General features: G+C 45.5%; 1 protein-coding gene across 2 annotated transcripts in view; it reads left to right on the top strand.

Moving 5' to 3' along the window:
- The first annotated feature begins 3,295 nt into the window (after positions 1-3,295).
- POU2AF1 (POU class 2 associating factor 1) overlaps positions 3,296-24,334 on the top strand; it is a 25,359-nt gene continuing 4,320 nt past the window's right edge. The window contains exons 1-3 of one of the 2 annotated variants that reach the window (XM_011976959.1): positions 3,296-3,710; positions 5,030-5,108; positions 23,846-23,976. In XM_011976959.1, the coding sequence (XP_011832349.1) occupies positions 5,033-5,108; positions 23,846-23,976 (207 nt within the window). In that variant the 5' untranslated portion in view covers positions 3,296-3,710; positions 5,030-5,032. The remainder of the gene's footprint in view (positions 3,711-5,029; positions 5,109-23,845; positions 23,977-24,334) is intronic. The other variant, XM_011976958.1, reaches the window with a different exon arrangement.

The following is a 24,334-nucleotide window of genomic DNA, read 5'->3' as shown; positions in this document are numbered from 1 at the left end:
ATGAACTGCTGGTGGAAGTCTTGGACAGCAATTTGTTTGTATTCAGTCAGATTAAACATATGCCTATTCTTTGGACCAGTAATTCCACCTCCGGGTATATAACCTCAAGGAAATTTTCACATGCCTCTGAAAAAAGATGCATATAAGAATGTTCATCGATGCTTTGTTTGTGGAAGAGGAAGCTGGAGACAATCTGCTTAAGTGAAATGCAGTGCTCGCACACCATAGAATACTTTGCAGGTGTTAGAAGTAATGCACGGAATGTCTACATCGATGTGGATAGATCTTACAACACTGTGCTGAATTAAAAAAATAAGAAACGATGTGAAATGCATAATATAACATCATCTACATGAGTTAAAAATCTAGACATGCCAAACAATACATATCTTATAAGAACAGGCACAAATGTCTACAAATAAAAGCTTCAACATCAACCACTGAAAAGAGTTGCCCTGATTGGAATGGTGGGTGGGTGGTGGGGGTATGAGGGGACAGGAAAAAGAATAGACATGGAAAATAAGGGGGAAAGTAGATGAATGAATAAATAAATTATGGAGCAAAATGAGACAGGGGCTTTCAGAAATAAAAAATGATGAGAATGAAGATGATTAAAGGCTAAATGAAAACAAAAGATCAAGACTTGGCAGAGGTAATGGCATATAATAAGCACTCTGTAAATATTTATTAAATGATGGAAGAAATGAAGTCGATGGTGAATCTTTTTGCAAGGCTAAAATTTCTTTTGCAATATGAATCAGTGCTCTTTAATAAATTATTTTAGAAGTTTTGATCTTGGCATATCAAATTCCTTAAAAATGTGAGCACACCTGTGTTTGGAGACATCTGGATCATGTTCACAGATTTTTTTTCTTTTCTTCCACTTCTTGAGACACTGCATAAACATAGGCGCCTCTTTTGAACTATGCCATGCAGTTTGACTTTTGATTCTAAGTCACAGAAAATGTTTTCCTGGAAAATATTTGCTGTTTTGATCAAGCTTGATTCCAAAGCATCTGCCTATATATGGCCACTGATATGCAGGGTATTTGCTGGAAGAAATGAGCTGGAATCTGCCTCATGAGCTTTGAGGCCATAAGAGTGGATGGGTTTATTGCTGGCCATGATGGTGGGCTTGCCTACTGACATTCTGTTTTTCTGCCACTGTACAAGATCTGATTTGTCAGAGTAGCTGTGGGTCTCACCTTTTCCTTCGCTCTTTCCAACGGACAGAAATTTATCCCATGAGATATAGCTTCTACTGATCTGCTTCAGGTTTTAATAATAATGATCCTATATTACTACTAACAAACATGGCTGACACTTGGCATTTATTGCTTTCAACTTAATAAATATCTTTTAGTGTAATTATTTAGAGCTCTGACTCTAGTCAGATGAACTTGGGTCTGGCATCAACCTATAACCTGATAGCTTGGTGACATTAGACAGATGAAATTCCCTAAGCATTTGTTTGTTTCTCTGAACAATACAGACAGAAGTTTCCTTACAGCGTTGTTGTGGTGACTAGATTAGGTAACGTATTTAAGGCTTAACATGGAGCCTCCTGCACAGTAAGTGGTTATTATTATTACTTTGTGGAAATCATTGTGCTAGGCCTGTGGGGAGAAACTGAGATGAATAGGAAAAAGTTCTGAATTTCACGGACTTGGAGAGAATAAGACATGACCAAAATAGACAAAAGACAGACCCATGGGAGAGAGGACCAGCAAGGTCACATATCCTCCTAAGAACCTGTGAGACACTCACAGAACTGGTTCTTCATTTTATAAATGAGGAAACTGAGGCTAGATGAGTTATGTGACTTGTTGAAGGGGACACAGCGAGTGAGTGTCAGAGCCTTCATGGGAACCCACAACTCCTGTGACTGAGGCAGGCCTGAGGGATGTGCCTCTGTTTCTCATGGAAACTCCTCGGTGCAGCCTAAAGCCTTGTGATGCTGCCCCCTGCCAGGCCAGGGTGTGGACTGCCAGCCACCACAGCATGGGGGCCTCCGCTGTCCTGAACTTCAGAGGCTTTGCGGGGAGGGCTTAGAGCCAGCCAGGAGACAGCCTTCCCTGGCTTTTGAGTGAGTCATTTATGAAATGTGGACAGCAATTCTCCTCAAGACCTGCCCTCAAATCAACAACCTATTGGAGACAGTAATTCCTAACTTCATCAGATGAATTTTTACGGGGGGTCAGTATGCTTCAGGTCTTGTGTGGGGCACTGGAGAGGCAAAGATGAAACCTCTTTGAGAAACTGACAGAGTCGTGTGACAATTCACCATCACATAATGAACAAAGTGCTCTAAGATCTGAGAAGAGGGACAAATATTTTCTGGGCTAGGGGGTTTGTCCTTCCGGCAAGAGAGGACAGCAAGGTCAAAGGCAGGGAATTGCATGGGTGTTTGGTGGTGCTTAGAGGGCACTGGGACCAGTGGTAGGAGGGCAGTGGGTGGTGAGGCTGGAAAGGAAGGCAAGGGCTCGATTGTGGGAGGCCTTCTAGGCCTCCAGCTCTGTGGCTGAAGGGAGAAGGTAAATGCTTTGTAGGCCAGATGACAGCATGATCAGCTCTAGGGGGTGCAAGATGGCTCTGAGGCAGTATGGACGGCAGAGCAGCAAGGCCCCACACCAGCTCTAGGGGTCATAGCCAAGGGGTCTTGACCCCAAACTGACTGAGTCCCTGGAGCCTGAGCATGTGGACCTCAGATATGCAGTGGCAGAAGGCTTCCAAACTGGGAAGGAGCCAGTAGCCAACACCCCCTACACTTCCAGACGGGGAGCCCATGACTTTTACTTCAAGAAGCTTCCTGTTATCAGTGGCTGGGCACTCGCAGAGAGGCCCTGTTCATCCTGTGCCTACAAGCCCAGCTCCAGTCAAAGAGCAAGGGCATGTTCTCCTTTCTTCCCTGAGGGTTGGCCTCCTTCTCCGTGGGCATAGCCGCCATCAGAACCAGCGCCCCCATATTTCAGCATGATTAAGCCTTGCCATTTTGGGGGTGGCTGGGGGCGAGGGGAGGGGCTATTGTGTTTCAAAATGGAATAAACAGAAAAGCAATATTAAAAGAATGAGGAGGTTGTTTACTGAGGCTTGAAGAGATGACAGGTGTTTCCTCCCAGTTGAGAACCAGTGACCCCTGGGAATCGCATTTCCCGCTGAGCAGACCCCATGGCGGGCTGAGTCCTGCCCATGCCCGGCTGAGTCCTGCCCATGCCCTGGTGGCCTGGAAGCCTGCATGGGCGCCGTGCAAAGACCAACGTTTTCCAGAGGAGCTTTTGGGCTCATCACTGGCCTGGGGAGGGCTTGACACGGGGTTCCCACAGCCTGCTCCACACCACCTTCACACCCACACCCAGCAGGTCCCCGTGGGGCCGGTGCAGGCCGTGGCTGCCCGCGCTGCGCTGTTGCTCTGTCCCAGCTGGCTGGCTCCGGGTGTGGAGCACTCTGGGCCGGGGCCTCTGGGGCGCGCACAGTGGGGTGACAGGCAGCCTGGCTGCAGAAACGTTGCACCCGTGCCTGAGGTGGGAGGATGTGATGACGCGGCCCACGCAGCGGGAACCCAGGCCTTTAAAAAGCCCAGGAAACAGCCTCAGCGCAAGCGGTGGCTCCACTGGAGGAAAACACACCCCGGTCTCACATTAAAGAAGCCAAACTGTCGGCTTCAAAGAGAAAAGGCAACATCCTGTCACAGGCCATGCTCTGGCAAAAACGTAAGTGGTTTGGCTGTGGCTGTCAGACCCAAGCCAGCGCCAGCAGGGCCGGGCGATCACCGCTTGGCCTGGAATTGGGGAGCTGGCGGTGGAGGAGATGGGGTCACGGGGGAGAGGGGAGGGGGTCTAGGTTCCAAGCCCGGGAGTGGGGAGCGGGGAGGTGGGCGGGATGGAGCCTGGTGGAGAAACTAGCCTGTCAGAGGTGATGCTGATTTTCCAGGCTGGAGGGGAACGAACTAGTGTTCCAAGGTGGGACGGCTCAGGGTACCTCCGCTTCTGTGCATGAATCACTGTGGTGAAGAAAGGGCAATTTATGATTCACACAACAAAAGCCAGATGTGGGATGGGTTTGGTGTTTGGAGGGAAAAGCCATGCAGTTCTTTACAGGAGGGGCTTTATTTCCATAAGTAGTGGCTCTTCAGCCTGCTGTTGAATTCCCTGGGCCTGTTTCTAGCTGAGTGACTTAGCTTTCTGCCAGGGCGTGACTTGTTCCTGTGGATACCCTGGGAGGAGTGGAGACCTGGCTTGGTGAAGCGTGTCCTCACTCGCTCCACTGTCTTGCCTTTCGTCATTCTTTTTCCCCCTCTGTGACAAGGCTTGTCTATCCCACTGCAAAGGGAGCAGTGGGTTTATCTTTGGCCTTGATTTTTATCCCTGGAGTTGGATGGAACAACTGTGAACTTTATTTTTCTTTATGTGGACCAAACAGTGACTTACCTTACTAATAACTGAAATAATACAGATTATTTACAACATTCTTTTCATGAGGTAAACGAAGTCAACTCATCAGCTCTGAGAGTTGAACCTTATTGGGGCTTAGTTCTATACTTCCTCAAGCAAGAAGAATGACAAAAAATTGCTCTTTCTCTTAAAGATTCTTAGTTCCTTAAAATGGCTTTTAATTAACTTAAGTACGCCGTGCCTCAAGCAAACTTAATATAAGAGAATCTAGATTTACAGAAAAAGATAAATTAGGGAGTATGTTTATTTTATGGAAAGATACTCAATTGGATCCATTAAAGTTCTGAAAATATAACTTCATTGATTAAAATGTTACACTGTCACCTTATCACCAATTTACTCTCTTTGCTTTATATCTTATATAAATTTCTCTGGAATTAAGCTGATTAACAAGTAACACAGAAGAGTGATTTCAAAATTTCTCAGATTGTGAAGACCCACCATAGTTTGGTATCAGTAAGATCCATTTTTTAAAAAATAAAGGGAAATGAACTTTAAGTTGGGTTTGAGAGTTATGGACTCCTTCCCAGATAACTAGGAATATTCAAGAATGGTTGGCATGCAACTCTTACCAACAGGCGATGGGGCAGCGGCAGCCTATCCTTCATGGGACCATGGCAGCTGACCCTGTTGTGAATGCTCTGTGGATGAGAGCAGGTGGGCATTCATCTCTTTACTGGGGGCTCCTAAGCATCTGTGTGTCTTTACACTTAGGGCTGCATCATTTGATTTTTGTGTGAGCCCCTGGAGGGAGTTTTGCCTCAGCTCCTGCCTTCTATGAGCAAGTCACTTTCCTTTTTCTCAATCCTTAGATTTTTCGTATGTGAAGTGGGGGTAAAAATCATACCCACTCTGAGGACCTACCCTTAGTAAGTGAGGTGCCACTGAAGTCATGTTCATTGCTCTGTCTGCATCAGCCTCTCAGCCTCTGAGATATGAGTTGCTTCCCTGCATTCACAATCTGCCATATTCTCCCCTCTTGGTTCCGTACTACATTTTTTCGTTTCTAATTCCTTCTAAGAGATGAACAGACTTTTTCTTTGTGGTTTTTTTTTTTTTTTTTTTTGAGACAGAGTCTTGCTCTGTTGCCCAGGTTGGAGTGCAGTGGTGCGATCTCGGCTCACTGCAACCTCTGCCTCCTGGGTTCAAGTGATTCTCTCCCCTCAGCCTCCCTAGTAACTGGGACTACAGGTGTCTGCCACCACACCCAGGCAATTTTTTTGTATTTTTAGTAGAGATGGTGTTTTAGTATGTTGTCCAGGCTGGACTCAAGTGATCCACTCGCTTCGGCGAGTGCTGGGATAACAGGTGTGAGTCACCGTGCCTATCCCCCAATTTTTTTAAAGGGGATGCTGGAGGGCATGCTTCCTGCTCACACTCTGGAGACCAGTCAGATACAGCAAAACTCCATTGTAAGGGAGACCACATTGTAAGCTCATCAATGGAATAACTGGGGTGAATGTTTCCCCATGTTCAGATGAACACGAATCAAAATTATCTTGAATTGTCTTTTAAGCCTTAAAGGAAAAGTAGGAGAGACCCTGGGCTCTGGACCCACCCCTTTAGCCCGAACCCAAGTATGTGGTATAGAGGGCACCTGGGTGACTAAACCCTGTGGGAAAATCAGTAAAAACAGGGCAGCATGTCAGCCCACTTAGAATCACCCGGTGGAAGGGCAGGGTTTGAAATCAGACACCAAGAGTGCTGAAAGGGCACTTTCTTTTTTCAGAAAACACCCTCGAGGCATGAGCTGAAATGACTGTACTATGGGGTTCTGGAAAGGGTTAAGAAAACATTCACTTTGTGAATGTTACCTCCTCCCTACCTAGCCCATGACCCTAGTTTGTGGACTAAATGTGAACCCTGGCTTTTGGTTAAGATTAGAGCATAACGTGACAAAGCCCAGAACTGCTGGCACAGAGAAGTAGAAATCTTCAAGCCCCAACCAATGGGTGTGAGATTTGCTTGATGGGCCAACTGGATGAAGAAGTCACTCCATCTGTAGATTCTCTCCCTGGGTTCTGGACTTGGACCTGCTGGTCAGGTGTAGATGTGAAGCATTACTATCCCTCCCCAGCTAGTAGTGGAAATAGCAGGAACTTGGAGGGAGACCGGTCTGGGTTTGAAAGTTGACTGTGCAACTTAGTTCTTTTTTGTGAGAAGGAAATTTCCATTCATTTCCTCATCTGGGAAGCGGGAATTCTAATTCTGCCTCCCAAGGTTTTTGTGAGAATTAAAGTAGAGAATGTAGGTAAAATGATAGCAAGTTTCCTGCTAAGTAGTGATAGTGGTGAGTTAGTACCTTCCGTCCTGGAAACCTCCTGTGGGCCCATCTTGAGTGATCAGTGTTATGTTAAATTCGTATAACCTTTTCCACACTTTGATTAGAATAGTTAAAAAGCCACAGTCTATGGGCACCTGTAGTTCCAGCTACTCGGGAGGCTGAGGCAGGAGAATGACTTGAACCGGGGAGGCGGAGCTTGCAGTGAGCCGAGATGGCGCCACTGCACTCCAGCCTGGGAGATGGAGTGAGACTCCATCTCCAAAAAAAAAAAAAAAATAAAAATAAAAATAAAAAAGCCACAGTCTAAATATTCTTGGGTGATAGGATATTGCAAAGTTTTCCAAGGATCTAAAATAGGGGTCTGCAAACTATGGCCTCTGTGCCAAATCAGGCCTATCACCCCATTTGTAAATAAAGTTTTACTGGAACACGGCTATGTTTATCATTTGAATATTGTCTAGGGCTGCTTTTGCTACACGGCAGAGTTGTGTAGTTGTGATAGAGACTGTGCAGCATACAAAGCCTAAAATATTTACTCTCTGGCTTATTATAGAAAAACATTGCCAACCTCTGGTCTCAGATGATTTGCTTGGTTCTTCAGGCATTCATTTCCTTAAGATACTCAGTATCCTGGAGTTGTACAATGCCAACACCAATGGAAATAAAACTTGCAGCCAATTCATTAAATAATTTGGACAATGCCCCAAATTGATTTAATTGAATTTCTTCCTTAAAAGTGATAGGACTGTGTATAATAAACTGAACTCCATTTATTAGAAAGTGAACAAATTCAACAGTTGCTTTTTATTGTTGTTGTTTGTATTAGGGAATTATCTACATGCTAATCAAAGGCAGGCTTGACTGATTTTCTTTGGACTTGGCTCATTGTCTTGGTGTCCTGTAGACTTGACCTTGAAACAGGAAATAAATCGTATCCAATTATTATGTCATGGATATGCCTTTGCTTTCAGACAACTTGAACAGAGCAGAGATTTAGGAAACAGAAAAATTAAGGCCTTAAAATTCTCATCAACATAGAACTCTGCTCTCCAGATTTACTCTAGGGTTCCACTAAAGAGCCAGCATTTTTTGGGAGGCAGTTAAAGATAAGTAAAATGTGTATTATACATACAATTTTTGGAAGCCTATCTCCCACATAAATTTAAGCACAAGATATAATGAGAAGGAATTTAGGTTTCTGGACAACCTCTAATATTTCTATTATATGTTACAACCTTTGCTTATTTAATAAGCCTAGTGAGCACCTTTACTTCTTACCAAGTTGATTCCATTGATTCAGCAGTTCTTTTTTTGAGATGGAGTCTTGCTCTGTCGCCCAGGCTGGAGTGCACTGGTGCAATATCAGCTCACTGCAACCTCTGCCTCCGAATTCAAGTGATTCTCCTGCCTCAGCCTCCTGTGTAGCTGAGATTACAGGCACATGCCACAATGCCTGGCTAATTTTGCATTTTTATTGGAGATGGGGTTTCACCATGTTGGCCAGGCTGGTCTCGAACTCCTGACCTCGAATGATCCACCTGTCTTGGCCTCCCAAAGTGCTGGGATTACAGGCGTGAACCACCACACCTGGCCAATTAATCAGTTCTTGCTGTTAAGGGCAAGTAGAATCCAAAAGAGAGACACAAATTCACATGCACCTTCTGGAGGTGAAATAAAGGACAAACGTCAACAAAACACGCAGATTTAATTGGTAAAAGAGCAGATGATGCTCTTGATGGATATTTTACTTACTGCCCATTACATTTATTTACTAAAGAAAATGCCAGATTTGTCCTCAAAGTTACTGACTCAGAAGTTTTGAAAGCTCTCTTCCAATTCACACTTGAGATTCCGTTCTTTCATGAGGAACCAAAAAAAAAAAAAAAATCAAGTTTGCCTACACTTGTTCATTAAATGTGTGGACATTTAATTCATAAAGAAGTCTTGTAAATGTTTGCTTTTAACTTTCCCATTACAAAGTAAGTGTTTTTTCCCCCTTTGACATCTTTCTAAAGTAGTTTATTTTCCCTCTTAATGAAGATGTTCACCAATTTCTTATTCTGAGCCAACCAAACCAAAGTTGGCTAACTGATTATGAACATTAACATAATTCTCACCTTTACAAAATGCTTAGTAACACTCTAGTTTTCTCGTTTTTGTAGAACTGCTTGACAAAAGTGAGCCTACCTGGGATGGGGAGGCCTTCTCTGAAACACTCTTGTCCTGCTTGTGTGATGCTGGGGACAAAGCACTGTCCTTGCAGGCAGGAGCCAGGGTTCTACTTTCCATTCTAAAGATAATTAGGTGGGAGACCTTAAGCAAGCCACCTAACCACTTGGGGTCTCAGATCTTCTAGTGTTGGAATGGACTTGCCTTTTCCTGGCTAATTTTCCTAGAGATTGAACTTGATTGAGGTTCTTTTCCAGCTCTAATTGCTGAGTTTTCCTGAGTGTTTATATAAAAAATAAATACACATTTTAAATCAGAAGTCCTTAATTTGATAGATGGGATTCTTATGTCTGCTTAGGTAGCATTTTTTCCACCTTGGCCACACACTGGAATTCTCTGAGGAGATTTACGAAACACAGATGCCTGGATCTCAACCTAGAGCTTCTGATTACATTGTCCTGGGCATCGGAGGGGAGCTGCAAATGCCTCCCAGAGGGGAAGGCTGAGAACTGCTGACCTGGAGGTTGAAATGGATGGCTTCTAATAAACCTTTGGGCATTACTAAGAGCAGAAGAATGCTCAATACGTTTATCAGTGATAAACAAACATCTTTGGGGGATGGAGAACTTATTTGGTGCTATGCAGTATACAAAATGTTCTGTTAGATCAGTTTGGATTACATTTGATTGCTGGTGAAGAGACCTGAAATAACATAGATTTAAGTAAGACAGTGGTGTCCTTTCTCTCACATAAAAGAAGTCCACAGTACGGTGTTCAGGATCGTATGGAGTCTCACGGTGCCAACATCATCCCACACTCCTTCTGTCTTTCTAATCTGCTGTCCCTGGCATGTGGCTCTTGTCCTCAAGGTTTTTTTCACAGTTGCCATTGTAACTCCAGCCATCACATCTGTGATCATCACATCTTCGGACAAGAAAGAAGAAGAAAAGGGAACAGCAAAAGATCATGCCTCCCAATCGCTGTCCCTTCTCCCTGCCCAACACGCAACTTCTGCTGACATCTGATGCCATTTCTACCCACAAGGGAGAAGAGCATAATTGTTTAACTGGGCACCTTGCCACCCTCCATAATGCAGGGGTTGTTAGAAAGGAAGGGAAGGTGGATGTTGAGTGTAACAACTGCCAGTCTTCACTATGCGTTGAGTGCATTATCTCATTTAATCCTCATGAAAACTCCATGAAGCAGATTCTATTGTAAGGTTCGTGTTATAGATGAGGAAACTGAATCATGAAGATTAAGTTAGTAACTCTCCCACAAAGCAAAATTCATCTGAACAGACCTCAAGTGTTGGCCTGCTAAGCTGTCCTGTCTGCCTGCCACAGTGCCTGTCTCTCTCACAGTGCTTAGGAGGTACTCCTGGTAAAAGCACAGGCCTTCCATGTCAGGTAAGGGACCAATGGCAAAATGAGGCCTGCAGACGGTAGTTCATACCATGAGAACTCATTTTGATTGTTTAACATTTACTTCAGCTTACTTGTTGAAGAAAACAAGGCTCTGCTTGCTGCTGTGCCTCCTCTGGGGGACTCTTTGAAGACATTTTAGCTACAATAAAAGGTTCAGAGAAGGACCTAGAGTTTGCCCCCAAATAACCCAGCCCTACTGTTTTCTGGGCAGTTTTAGTAGAGAGCCCGATGTGGCAGGCAGCCTTTGCTGGGAGCCAAGGCTTCTGCCTCCTTGGCACTTCCTTCACTCTGAACTTTCTAGACTTTGGAAAAGTCAGACTGCTCCTTCATATCTGCGTGTCTGTGTGTGTGTGTGTATGTTTAGGTGGGGTATGGAGAGTAAGGCGTTGAGAGTAGGGTTTAACTTTGAGTTAGAGAGTGACACTTCTGTTCTTTCTTTGCCTTTAGTAGTTACAGTTTAGCTTCTGGGGCAGGTGGATCTGAGGTTGAGTCCTAGGTTTATGCCTTTCTGGTTGTGTGACGCTTTCCTCCTTCTGCCACCATTTCTTTATAAGTATGTACCAGGGGTGTGACTCTTACTTTACGGGATTATGGTAGGGGTTTTCTGCTGTGCTTGACATTAAGTAAACACTCAATAAATATTAGTTGCTGTTATTATTTTCCCATTCTGTCACAATCTACCTCTGAAGACAAAGGTTATGCCGGCTAATTTTAGATTACAATTTGTATGCCTTCTGAGTTCTGCATTTCTTGTGAAATGGCAGGCCACATATCTCCAGTCTTACAACTTGTAGTGGGTTAGTGATCAGGGTTACTTCTGATGATTAATCTGACCATTCTGTGATCAAACTTGGAACTCGGGTCACAATTTTCCCACCGACCTTGTAAGGTAGGGTGGCGGCAAGGCTTGTACTGACTGGCAAACTTGTGTTTGTTTTTTTAATTCACAAGATTGGACTGAGTGTTTGTAATCTAGTTGTGAGCAGAATGACACTTGAAATATGCAAGAAATAGATACCGAAAACTGAAACAACAATGTGTGGCCTCCTTTTCTTAGTAACAGTTTCATTAGTACCACTTTCTGGGAAGAGCTGGTCACCAAAAAATTATAAACCAGAATCATTCTCAGACCAGGTGCTGGGACAAAAAAGGATTTGACCAGTCTTAAATTGAATTACTTTTTAATCCACTAAAAAGAGCCATACGTTTCACTGGAAGAGAGCAAGCATACAGGACATTGTTAAAACTTTCCAGGACTAGGAAATGCTGAGGTGACAGAAAGGAAAGGAAAGAAGAGAGGCAAGAGAGTTGACAATAGGAGCAAGTCTTAATGTTAGATGAAAGGCACACCAATTCAGGAAGGAAAGGAATAGAAGGAAAATCAACCATCTCTTCATCATCCCATGCAGGTATGCATCCCTCTAGGCATCCATCCAATAATGGAATTATTTCCAGCTAGAGAAACCAACCAATGAAATAAATGATCTTCAGCAGAATGTGGGGACGATGGAATCAGGGAAGATGTCATGGAACATATAGAATGGGTTTGGATCCTGAAGAATAGATGGTAATCAGACTTCTGGCGTAGATCCTGGGGTGTGCAGATGTATCTTAGGACATAAAATATTAGCACTGGGAAGAAAATCCAAAGATATCTAGGCTGATATCTATAACATTTTTGTTACAAACTCCCTTATTCAAATCTAGTGTAGAACTTCAGTATAAGAATAAAAATGGTGCAGTTTTGGGGGAATATCTGGAGCTCTGATTGCTCATGTTCCCTCACATTTCCCTGCCATTCTCACTCTGTTGGTACCTGCACGCACCACAACTATATTCCAGGGTTCTTCAGATCACAGCTGGATCCCCCTGACCTGGCCAATCTACCCCTCTTTTTAGCAAGATCCCTGCTAGCTGGTTACAGAGAGTGGCAGTGAGTGGCTGTGAAACATGCTGCATTGGTCTTCATCAAACTTTGAAGCTGTGAAAACTATGTGTTCAGTCTTTGTGGGTCTCTTGTGAATAAGGAGGGGGTAAATTCCTAAAAAACTGACCAAGTGACTTCTTTCTCAGGCTTGAGACTAACAATCACTCCCCTTCTCCTATGTCCATCATAAAGGAATCCCTTGCATTATGAGAGCCATTGGCTAGTAAAGCTGAACATTATCCAGAAAGCTCCTCTTGACCGGCCATGTTGTCTCTGATGAATCCATTGTTAGGGCTACTCTCACTCACATAGGCTGCACTCCAAGCCACCATGAGCCTTGGAGCTTGGGCAGTTGGGTCTGACTCCAAATACAAAACTAATGCTGGGGTCTGAAGAGTCCATCCTCCAAGGAATTGGTCCTTACGTGATGGTCTCAGGAAAAGTTAATTTTTTTCAATAAAGCTCTCTTTGGTCTGGAAAAGCCAAAATTAGATATTGTTTGAATCAAGGAACAAAAAATCGGATATCCATCTGCCTCCTCCAGCTGCCTAACCACAGGTTATTCCCATCCTAGCTTGGAGGGCAATTCTAGATTCAAGCCTTGATCTAATAAGGAAAGAGCCAGCCCTTTCCTTTGCTCCATCCCTCACTGGGGTGCTGCCTTGTTATAGAATTGGGGTGGCCACTGGGGTAGGTGGACTCTCCTCATTCACCTTCTGATCTGGGACGGTAGGTCTGGAGCTCTGTTTAGGCCCTTTCTCTCTCCTTCTGATGCCCCACTCTCAGCAGAGCTGAGGCAATGCCAAATATGTAATCCAGGAATCTGCTTTGCTCTACAAGGTGATTAAACTCTCATCTATGGGCACTGAAGAGCCCTCCCTTGCCCATTGCCGCATTTCTATTCCATATGCGATACGTGCTCCTAGTTTTCTAGCCCCCTTGAAGGAGTATCTACAACACAGCCTCAGCCATGGCTGTGTCCCTGGCCTTTAGGCGATACGTATAGGTTCCTTAAGGGGCTGCATCTGAGGTCAGGGCAAGGGAATGTCATCATATTCTGTCTGCAGCCTACTCACTGCCATTCACAAATATCCAAGGTTTTCATTTCTAGTCATCCTTTTAAAACTCAAATCTGCTGCAAACCTAATCTTCTGGTGACTGCTGAAGAAAGAAGTCTTCTGCTCAGCTCATGGTATTTTTTTATAAAAGGCCGTTTCCAGGGTTTGGCATCTCCTGTCTAGGATTGCTGTATGAAAGTGAGGTCTTTGACCAGCCCCTCTGCAGCATCATTGGCCTCCCTGTCTCCTAAGTGGGGGTATCTTGCTGCCTGGGGATTCCAGGTACCTGAGAGATGAATTCCAGGAGCATAGTGAAGGCAGGTAGAGACACTCCTTGCAGGCAGCAGAAGGCCCTGGGTATGCTGAAGACAGAAACATTCAGTATCAGGATATAGCTGAATGGGGGCAAGTTAGGTCACTGTGCCAAGGCTACTTCTCCGATGACAGATGGGCCATGGATTATTGGCTGAGATCAAAGGAGAAAAGGCTGTTTGTTGGGAGCACATTACGCACCAGGTGTTTCATTGTGTTAATCTCCTACAGTTCACATGATAACCCTTTGAGACGGATATTATTACTTTCATTTTGCAGATGGGGAAACTGAGGCACACACTGGTTAAGTGATTTGCCAAGAGTCACACAGGTGATAAACAACATAGCAGACTTTCTAAACAAACTATAGAAATGATCCCTGAAAGTATAGTCTTCATAGCAGACTTTCTAAACTAGGTCTAGTCCCAAACTATACCACACTGCTTCTCAATGACAAGGATTTTAGTGTTGCACTGCGTCCTTCTTCTCCTCCTGGTTGAAGAGTGCCCTCAATTAGATGGAAGCAGGTTATGACTTCATCAAGGGTAGCTCTAGCCTGGCACAAAAAGCCTCTGCAAAGTTGAATCTTAGCAAGTCACGCTCGAGACTCAGCATGGAAGCTCTGAAACCTGCTGATTTCCATTTTAGAATCTCAGTTCCCTGGACTCCTTTTCTCTTGGTGGGCCAATCAGCCAAGATAGGATAGGACCAGCTAGTGACACACCCTTAGGATTCACTCAGGACCTGTCACTTAGAGTGTCTGGGACAAGGGTCTGCTCATGGTGTGGCCTGAGCCTCTGGCCCCAGACCAGCCCCTCTGCATTGGAGACAGAACAGTCATATCTCTTGCACTCTCCTCTGTACAGTCTCTACAGACTTGGGGCCCCAATTTGCTGCTTGTTCAAGCCTTACTAAACCAGGTGTAGGTGGAAACTATCCAAACAAGACAGAACCACTTCAGTTCTGAGGCAGATGCAACTCTGTCACAGTTTGTAATTCTAAATTTGTTTGTGCAATTATTTGATTAAAGTCTGTCTACCCCACTAGGCTAGATTGTAAGCTCCAAGAGGGCAAGAACCTCATCTGTTCTGCTCAGCAAGTACTTGCTCAGTGAATGCTCTGCCAGGGGTCTCTTGGTCTTGTCCCTTACCCTGGGACACAGTGTATCTGCGATGGGAACCCTTTCTGCTCTGGTGACCCCAGTTTCTGTAAAAGGCAGGCAGATGCAGCTGCTTTCTCAGGTGGACCTGTCCGCTGTCATTTCAGTCGAAAAATACCAAAAATAAAACCTTGCGGGGAATTGTTTGGGTCTCTCACTTCTCGTCACTCCTCATGTGAGAAGGCTGCTGACAAGGTTCTCGTGGACTGATCCTTCCTCTCTTGGCTGGGCAACAGCATTTCTTGGGGAAATTGGCAATTGAGGGAGACTGGATCAGGGTAGTCCAAGTCCAGACTTTAACTGGAGCAAGGAGGGTTAGGACGGGGCCAGGAATCATTTGATGATTGACCTGCAGTGTCACTCAGAGAAATAAACGGGACTTGCCCGGGCAGGGACGAGGCAGGCAGTGAGGCAGAAGTGGACTGCACTTGGAATCACAGGTCCTGGGCTTGGTTGAGGACACTGTTACTTATAAGTGTAGTCCTCGGGCAAGTCACTGAACATCTCTGAGCATCTCTTTCCTTCTCGGTAAAGAAAGGGAGGGGAAGAGGAATACGTTGTAGTGAGGCCCCATCTGCAATCATTAGCATCAAAATCTCTATGGAACATCATGCAAATAGGAGTGTGGTGATTTCAGAGTTCCGGAGAGTTAAGAATGTGACCAGGAAACACATGGACCTTTGCCACCCATTCATTCAACAGACCTGAGTCCCTGGGAACAGAGAATGGGTACAAACAGCCTTTTGTGCTTGACCTGATCTGCAGGAGGCTCAGAGGAAGGGAGATGTGGTGTGGAAGGTACGGAGAGTGCCGGGGAAAGGATCCCTGGGAGTAGTGCCTGTGAGGGAAGGGTTAGAGGGCCGCTGCCACGTGGAAACCTCTTGCACTTGAGGCCTTTGGCTGCCCCCACCTGCGGTTGTGGGGTGGGACACCCAAAAGTTTAGGGACAATCCAGGTAATCCTGAGGCCTCAGGGTGTAAATGCTCAGGTCTGAGCTTGGTGGAGATGGGTGGTCTTCTGTGGGTCAGTGGGCTCTTGACTTCAACCTAACACAACCTAGAGGGATCTCTGTGTGACTGCCCTGGGGGTCCATTCCCTGCTGGCTATGACGTCCGTTAAGTAGGAATCACTCGGCCGCTAGACCACTTTGGTCTGGGGCTCTGTGGCTCTAAGACTGAACAACCCTCTGCTGTCATCCCCAACATACCTTAAGAGTGTCCCCTGGGTCCCATTGTCAGGGCTGCTCTTTCTAGGTCCTGGTGGCTTGCCTAGGTCTGGGGAAATTCTCAACGACCGTGGCCCCTGGTTCAGCCTTTCCCAGGGGACCTTCCTATGGTTAATGAGTGAGCTCTTTGGGGCTGATGGGAAGGGATAGTCTTTTAGAATGGGGGACACAGGGAGGGCACATGCCACTGTCTGTTCCTTTATCTTCTCCACCCAGACCAGAGAATGTGAGGTCAGCCACCATCTTTGTGATCTGATAAAGGCATCCCAGCCTACCAAGCAAGACATTACAACTTATTCCTCGGCTGTCCAGCAGCCTTGCAGGCAACATCAAATTGTACTTCAGTCGTGGTTCCCCTTTCTCTCATGTCTTCCACTCACCTTTAAAGCCACCATTTTCCCCCTGCTGTCTTTTTCTCCTCTGTCCTGGGTATCATCCAGATTGCAGGATATATGAGTGACGTGTTTGTATTTCCTGGCTGCAGGGTCCTCTCAGCTCAAATGTTAGTGAATGGAAAGCCTGCGTTTACATGCATATGGGATTTCTTTGTTGGCCTACATTAAAAAACAACAACAACAAAAGGTAAACCACAATGTAGTGTAAATGAGCGGGAAAGCCTTTCTGTAGTGTGTCAAGTTCAACCTTTGACTAAAACCCAACTTCTTTCTTCCGGTTTGGAAAAATATCAGCCATTGTCCATGAATGGAAAGAACAAATTTGAAAACTGACTCAGACCGTTACCGTAAGAAAAGCATCCACATTAGTGTTTCAGTTAAAGATGTGAATAATCCTTTAGCCAACTGGAGTTAATGTTCTCTAGAAGTCCTTGGACCACAAGCACAAACAAAATTCTTTACATGAAAATGTAAACAACTGTTTTTTTTTTTTTTTTTTTTGAGGCAGAGTTTCGCTTCTGTCGCCCAGGCTGCAATGGTGCGATCTCGGCTCACTGCAACCTCTGCCTCCTGGGTTCAAGTGATTCTTCTGCCTCAGCTTCCCGAGTAGCTGAGATTACAGGCTCCTGCCACAGCACCCAGCTAATTCTTCTATGAAATGTAAAGAATTCTTTATATGAAAGTGACAGGTGCCAGCAACTATTGTGACTTGATTTTCAGTTAGAAGCCAGGGCAAGTTTATTGGCAATAGTCTTGAATTCCTATTGTTCAATTAGTTTTGCTACAAATAAAGAGAAAATTATATTTCTTCTCAGTGGGTCTTTTTTTTTTTTTTTTTTTAAAAAAAGAAAAACAAACAAACACTGAAGATTCAATAGCATAAGATATTTCCGGTGGTTATTAGAGTGATCAATAGTGTGTCACTATTAACAGTGTGTCACATGTCCTTCTGGGCTAGGAGTTTTTATCTTTCAAAATGGCCTTGTGTGGCTACAAGGTTTACCTGTTTTTTAGGTAAGTTCCTAAAAAATTGACCAAGTGACTTCTTTTTCAGGCTTGATACTAACAACTACTCCCTTTCTCCAATGTCCTTCATAAAGGAATCCCTTGTATCATGAGGGCCACTGGTTAGTAAAGGTGAGAATTATCCAGAAAGCTCCTCTTGACTGTCCGTGATGTCTCTCATGAATCCATTGTTAGGGCTACTCTCACTCATGTAGGCTGCACCCCAGGCTACCATGAGCCTTGGAACTCGGGCAGTTGGGTCTGACCCCAAATACAAAACTAATGCTGGTGTCTGAAGAGTCCATCCTCCAAGAAAGTGGTCCTTACATAATGGTCTCAGGAAAAGTTATTTTTTTCATAAGGCTCTCTTTGGTCTTGAAAAGCCCAAATTAGATAATGCTTAAATCAAGGAACAAACAACTGGATATTCAGCTGCCTCCTCCAGCTGCCTAACTACAGATTATTCCCATGTTATTCCTATCCTAGATCAGATGGGCAGTTCCAGATTCAAGCCTTGATCTAATAAGGAAAGATACATTCCTCTCCTCTGCTCCATCCCTCACTGTGGTGCTGCCTTGCCAATTCAAGTTTCAACCAGTCAGTTGTGAATGGAGGGTACTCTCAGTAGGTGAGATGGTGGGACGGAAATGCATGCTTATCCTGCAGCCCACCTCACCATTAGAGCAACTGTCTTAACTGTTGTCCACTCCAGTGCCTGGCCCTGGCAGCTCATGGGATGTCACAAGAGGACAATGGCTGGGAGAAGGGCCTTCTCTCAAGGGTGCCTTGGAGGCTGTTTTAGGGAATGACTGGCTTCTGACATGGGCTGTCTTAAAGTTACCCCAGAAGAGAAGTTACCATTGACCAGGCCCTAGGTGTTTGCTTAGCTCAGAGCCATCAGGAGGGACTTACCTCCTCAGATGAGTAGCTCCTGCACTGTGGTGTGAATGTGGTCTGCAAGGTGTCATTAAATAAACAAGTGCTGACAATTTTGCATATTTCCTGGGTGATATTTTATTATACTTTCATCAAGGAACTGGAGAAACCATATTTATTTAAATCAGGACACTCCATATGTTCCTAGCTTGGTGCAAAGCAGGCGCAAATGTCCACATGCAGCCAGGTTGCTGGCTGAGGTGACCAGTTTGCTTGAGTTTTCATGCTCTGCGCTCTCCAGCAGAACAGCAGCTGCAGGACTCTTATTTTTGTGATGTAGAGCATGTCTGGGTGTGTGGCAGGGGGAACTGAAATAGTCTCTGCTGACTTTTTATACCTACAGATTTTGTTTCATTGCTCATTTTGGAAAAGGGAAGCCCTTATAGGGGCCAAATTGATGGTTTTTCTGTAAATGATGATTCCCCCCCTCAAACTCCATTGGCTTGACTTCCAGTGGTATAGAAAGGCAACATGGTGAACTTCTCAGCCCGAAAAAGGAGATTTCCAATCAGGGCCGAGAGGCTCGTGCTAAGGTGGAAAGATTTTCCTCCGTGATGGACTCTTGGATACCCACAGGAGACTTAAAAGGCCCTCAGACCACAGGATTAATGGTGAGAAAGCTTCGGGCTTTGAGGTTATGCTACCTGGAGCTACAAGTTAATTGGGGGGTTATTAAAATCTCTGGAGAACTCGACTTTGGGAAATTGGGCTTCTATCTTATTATTTCAATCTCCTGGTTTATTTTCTTTAGATGTATTATTATTATTTTAAGAAATGTATTTAAAAAGTTAAAAATATTTCTTTTACGTATTACAATTTAGTTGTTTTAAAGTTAATTCAGGGATCCGGGTGCCCCAAGGTGAGGCAATCGTGATTTTAGACACACTTTTTTCCTCTCCCAAATTTGTATTTGTGGGCTCAGTTCTCATGCTGGTGGCAGTAGGGAGCTCAGTGTTTACTGTGGAATTAAAAATGTTTATTGTTGCTGCACATAGGTTGGTGTGAAAGGTACCAACTACAAGTTTCAACTTGCAAAAACACTTGGCTGTGGGCTCCTTTGGAATCGTCTTGAGGCTTCAGATTCTGATATTTCATGAGCACTTTACAAAGTCACTCTGAGAAGCACCCTCCCTCTTACCTGCTCAGTTGGAGTCAGTTACAGGTTTCCTTGGCAGCTGACTGTGGACACATGCCGGGCAGTCAGGAGACCCTTGGGAGCTGTGGGAGTCCTGCAACGGCAATAGGAAGAGGTGGGGACTTAGAGATTGCTCCACATGTGGTCTGTTGTGCCAGGGCACACCTGTTGACACTGCGTTCCAAGGAAGTCCAGACATTACAGGGTGATACTCTCTGTCCACAGCACCTCTGCCAAGCGCTCTTTGTTAATTGATTTAGAAACAGTAGGAGGCAGGAAGCCCTCTCTTGACAAGATCCTGGAAGTACCCAGCTGGTCCCCTTCCAGCCAAGTGTGTGATGTGTCCACTTTCTGGGAGGGACTGGGACCAGCAGGTCTCTGAGCCCTTTCTCAGAAGTGTACATGCAAACGAGAGGGGGCTGAGCCATACACCTGTCTCTGAGATGGTCTGAGCCATGTGCATATGAGATTGAGCCCTTCTTGTCCCTCAGCTGAATTAAGAGGGTGACCACAGTGCTCAGACCCCCAAGTAATCCCATTTCCCAAATTTCTCTCGAGTACACAATGCCTCAGACTGTACTTTATGCCTAAGGAATAGCTGGGAACCCAACTGAAGACAAGTGTGAATTGCAGGATATGACTGAACAGAACTGATATACGCAGCAGCATGGATGGAACTGGAGGACGTTATGTGAAGGGAATAAGCCAGGAACAGAAAGACACAATTCTCATACTCTCACTTGTATGCGGGAACTAAAAATTCACACAGTTGAACTCATGGAGATAGACAGTAGAATGATGGCTACCAGAAGCTGGGAAGGGCAGCAGGGGGAGTGGGAGTGGGAATGGGGATGATTAATGGGTACAAAAATATAGTTAGATAGAATGAATATGATCTAGTATTTGATAGCACAACAGGGTGACTATAGTCAACAATAATTTATGGTACACTTAAAAATAACTGAAAGCGTAATTGGATTGTTTATAACACAACGAAGTGACAAATGCTTGAGGGGACGGGTGCTTTATCTACCCAGATGTGATGAGTATGCATTGCATGCCCATATCCAAATATCTCGTGTACCCCATAAATACATACACTGACTATGTACTCACAAAGATTAAAACCAAAAATGCTGATGTGGCCATGGGGTGAGCCTGAGAAAGAGTGAGCAGAGTGTGGGAGGGCAGGTGCCCTGTTTGCTGACAAGTCAGATCGTACCTGGGGCCTGTGGTCATCCCCGGGCACCACCCAGCAGTAGGGAAAGTGGCAAATGGAACTTGTGCAAGAGTGACTCACCCAGAAGGAAGGTGGGGGGACTAAAACCATGTCATTTGGAAATAGCTGGAGGAATGAGAAGTCCCTTCAGACCTGGGGGGCCCCTGGTATCTCTCCTCAGATGTGGGAAAGGAATATTACTACTAATACTCATGATAATAGGAGCGCACATGTATTAAATGCTCTGTGCCAAACTCTATTCCAAACACTTCACATGCAATTCTTAAATTACCCTACAACATACATACCATTATGATCCTCACTTTATAGATGAGACAACGGTAAATGGATTAAGAATTGTGAGTTTCATTAGAAGGTAGTGGAGGGAAATACAACGTGTGTTACCATAAGTTAGCCTCAGTAGGAGGAAGACCTGTCTGACATAATATCTCCCCAAAAGGAAGGTGGAAAAGGCCGGAGGGAAGAGAATTAAAAACACATGTATCGAGCATCTACCCTATGCCAGACATGGCCTTTGGAGCTCCCCATGTATTATTTCGGTTAATCCTCACAACCACTGTGTGAGAGGAGAATTATTATTCCCGTTTTACAAATGAGGAAATTGAAGCCTAGAGACATTAAATAAATCTAAGAACTTTCCACCAGTAAGTGACAGCCCAGATTTGAATACAGGTAGGTGTGGCTCTCAAGTCTACTGTCATTTGTGTTCAGAGCAAAGGTGGAGGTGCACTGGTGACCCCGGGGCACAGAACCAGGCTGGTTCCCCGGCTAGACACTCCCATGGCACCCTGAATTTCACAAGTTGTGACACATTCATCTGCTGGTAACTTTTGTTGCTTGTCTTCCCCATTAGACTGCAAGATCTGCGTGGGCGGGGGCTGCATAGGTCCTGCTCAGCGCTGTACTCCTAGGCGCTAGAAATATTTGAAAGAATGAATGAACACCAGTAGAGATCTCTTGTTCAGACTGGGGAAGTTAAAATAAGGATAATGAAACTGCTATTGGGATGTTATCGGGAGATGCTTATGTTAAATTAGGACTGAATTATCAACGGTTGTAATCCCAGTATATTTTCAAAATTACCTGAGAGATTTTTTTTTTTTGAGACAGAGTCTCACTCTGTTGCCAGGCTGGAGTGCAATGGTGAGATCTCGGCTCACTGCAACCTCACCTCCCAGGTTCAAGCGATTCCCCTGTGTCAGCCTCCCAAGTAACTGGGATTACAGGCATCTGCCACCACATCCAGCTAATTTTTTTGTATTTCAGTAGAGACAGGCTTTCACCATGTTGATCAGGATGGTCTTAATCTCCCAACCTTGTGATCCACCCACCTCAGCCTCCCAAGAAAGATTTTTATGCATACAGATTCCTAGGCCCATATCAGCCCCTAGAATCAGACTCTCCCGGAGCAGGACCTGTACCTGCACATTGCATCATTTCCCGGTTGATTTGCTACCTGGCCAGCTGAGGGACCTTGGAGGATGGGTCTGAAGTCCACCTGAGATACTGGGATTCCTGACCCCCTTCATCTGCCTCTGGGGCTCACTTCCCACTTCCTGTTGCCTCTTCCCACTTCCTGTTGCCCAAGCTTCTCTCTGCCTTCTGGGCTTCAAGGCCAGGCCTCGCTCGAGGCTGGAGCCTGGAGGGAGGTCTGGTGCCGAGTCAGGCATGGGACCTTATCAGCTGGGTATTTACTGAGCAAAGTTCAACCAGGGCAGCGCTGGAGATCCGGGTTTAACAGATACCTAGGCTTCCGGGACTTTGATTCAGAGCCCAGGTCCCTGGGGCCCTTATCGGTGGATAATAATGGGCTCCCTGTGGAAGTCCTAAGGGCTAGTATTTCTTGGCTTACCCAGGCCTGCTCTCTGAGAGCCCAGGGCCCCTAGGCCACAGGCTGTCTAGGTGGACAGCTTGTCGCTTCCCAGCCACGGCTGCTTTTCAATTGCTCTCCCAGGCCAGGAAGGGCCCTATGCACTGGCTCTTACTTGGGTCAATGCTTTGGTCTCCTGGCTTTGACAGCAAGAGGGGAAGGAAACCTTCCCTCAGCAGCAGGTGGATACTCTCTGGCCCCAGGGCACATGGATCTCCCTTGGGTAACTGTCCCATGCCGTGGAAGTCATCAAGAACCTGGGAGCCACTTGCCTTCATCCTAAAGGTGTAGGAGAGATGAAGGGAAGACAAATGGCAGCATGTCTTAAAGAATCACCCAATCGATTAATCAATAAGTATCAACTGAGCTTAAAACGGATGGGCATGCCACTGGGAAGATATGGAGAAATAAGGTACAAGAACTCCCTTGAGACGTTTCTAATCTAGTTGTGGGTATAAGACACTTCCATCACAAAGAATAACTGTTACATAACTGAATTTTTTGAATGTCTATGCTGTGTTTATTTGAGGCATATACTGTTCTACCAATATGCCACATCAGGTGACTTCTCTCCATATTCCTTTGACAAAGAAACTGAAGATTAAGAGGCACAGAGACGTTTAGAACTTGCTCAGGAACACACAGCGAGGTGGTGGCAGGGGCAGGATTTGAGGCCTGTGCCATCTGGCTCAGAGTCCCTGCCCTTCCCGCTGTCCCCTACTGCCACCTGATGAATACTAATCAGATCTGGAAATGTTTGAGAGGCTGTAGAATGTGGAAATTCCTCAGGCTGCAGGGGTCAAGCAGAACGGCTGCACTTGGGTTGGGTCAGCAAGAGTCAAGAGGTTGGAAGAAGTGAGAGGGAATTCTGACCGTGGAAAACCTCAACCACAGATGAGGAGGTGAGACACGCAGGAACACGTAGAGAACACAGACAGACCTTCTAGTTGGAGTCAGGGTTTGTGTAGTAGAGAGTGTACAAAGTGGTGAGAAAAATGGGTTCGGATCTCATTCTGAAGGCTGCCCAATTCTAGAATAAGAAGATGGGCCTTCGTTGTCTGGGTGCAGGGGGCCTACAGAAGGTTTGGGAGTAGGAGGAGTGACAATGCTGGAGAAGCATTCTAGGAAGTGTCACGTGATTCTCTGTGTTCAAGCACAACTTAGGGGAGCAGACAGATCCATGAGGAAATGAGCACTTTAGGATGTGGGCTCGTCTGAGAAGGACCATGGGCTCCAGGGACATTGCTTTTCACAGCCACAGCTCCGGAGCAAGCCCCCGCCCCGGCCCGGCCATACCAGGGCGTCCGCGTGAAGGAGCCAGTGAAGGAACTGCTGAGGAGGAAGCGAGGCCACGCCAGCAACGGGGCAGCGCCTGCACCCACGGCGGTGAGAGTGTGTGTGTGAGAGGGTGAGTGTGTGAGACAGAATGTGTGTGTTAGAGATAGTGTGAGAGTGTATGTGTGTGTGAGGGAGTGTGTGGGTGTGTGTGAGAGTGTGCGAGTGCGTATGTGTGACAGTGTGTATGAGTGTGACAGAGTAGTGTGTGTGAGTGTGAGAGAGAATGTGTGCGTGCGTGTGTGTCAGCGTGTGTGAGAGTGTATGTGTGTATGAGGGAGTGTGTGAGAGAGTGTGTAGAAGAGTATGCGTGTGAGTGTGAGAGAGCGTATGTGTGAGCGTGTGTGAGAGTGTGTGTGAGTGTGTGAGAGAGTGTGTGCATGTGAGAGTGTGTGAGAGTGTGTGTGAG

This window comes from Mandrillus leucophaeus, unplaced genomic scaffold, assembly GCF_000951045.1.
Source record: "Mandrillus leucophaeus isolate KB7577 unplaced genomic scaffold, Mleu.le_1.0 Scaffold172, whole genome shotgun sequence".
In the NCBI taxonomy this organism is placed as follows: Eukaryota; Metazoa; Chordata; class Mammalia; order Primates; family Cercopithecidae; genus Mandrillus; species Mandrillus leucophaeus.
The sequence above is the reverse complement of the archived record's forward strand: the minus strand, read 5'-3'. Positions and strand labels throughout refer to the sequence as shown.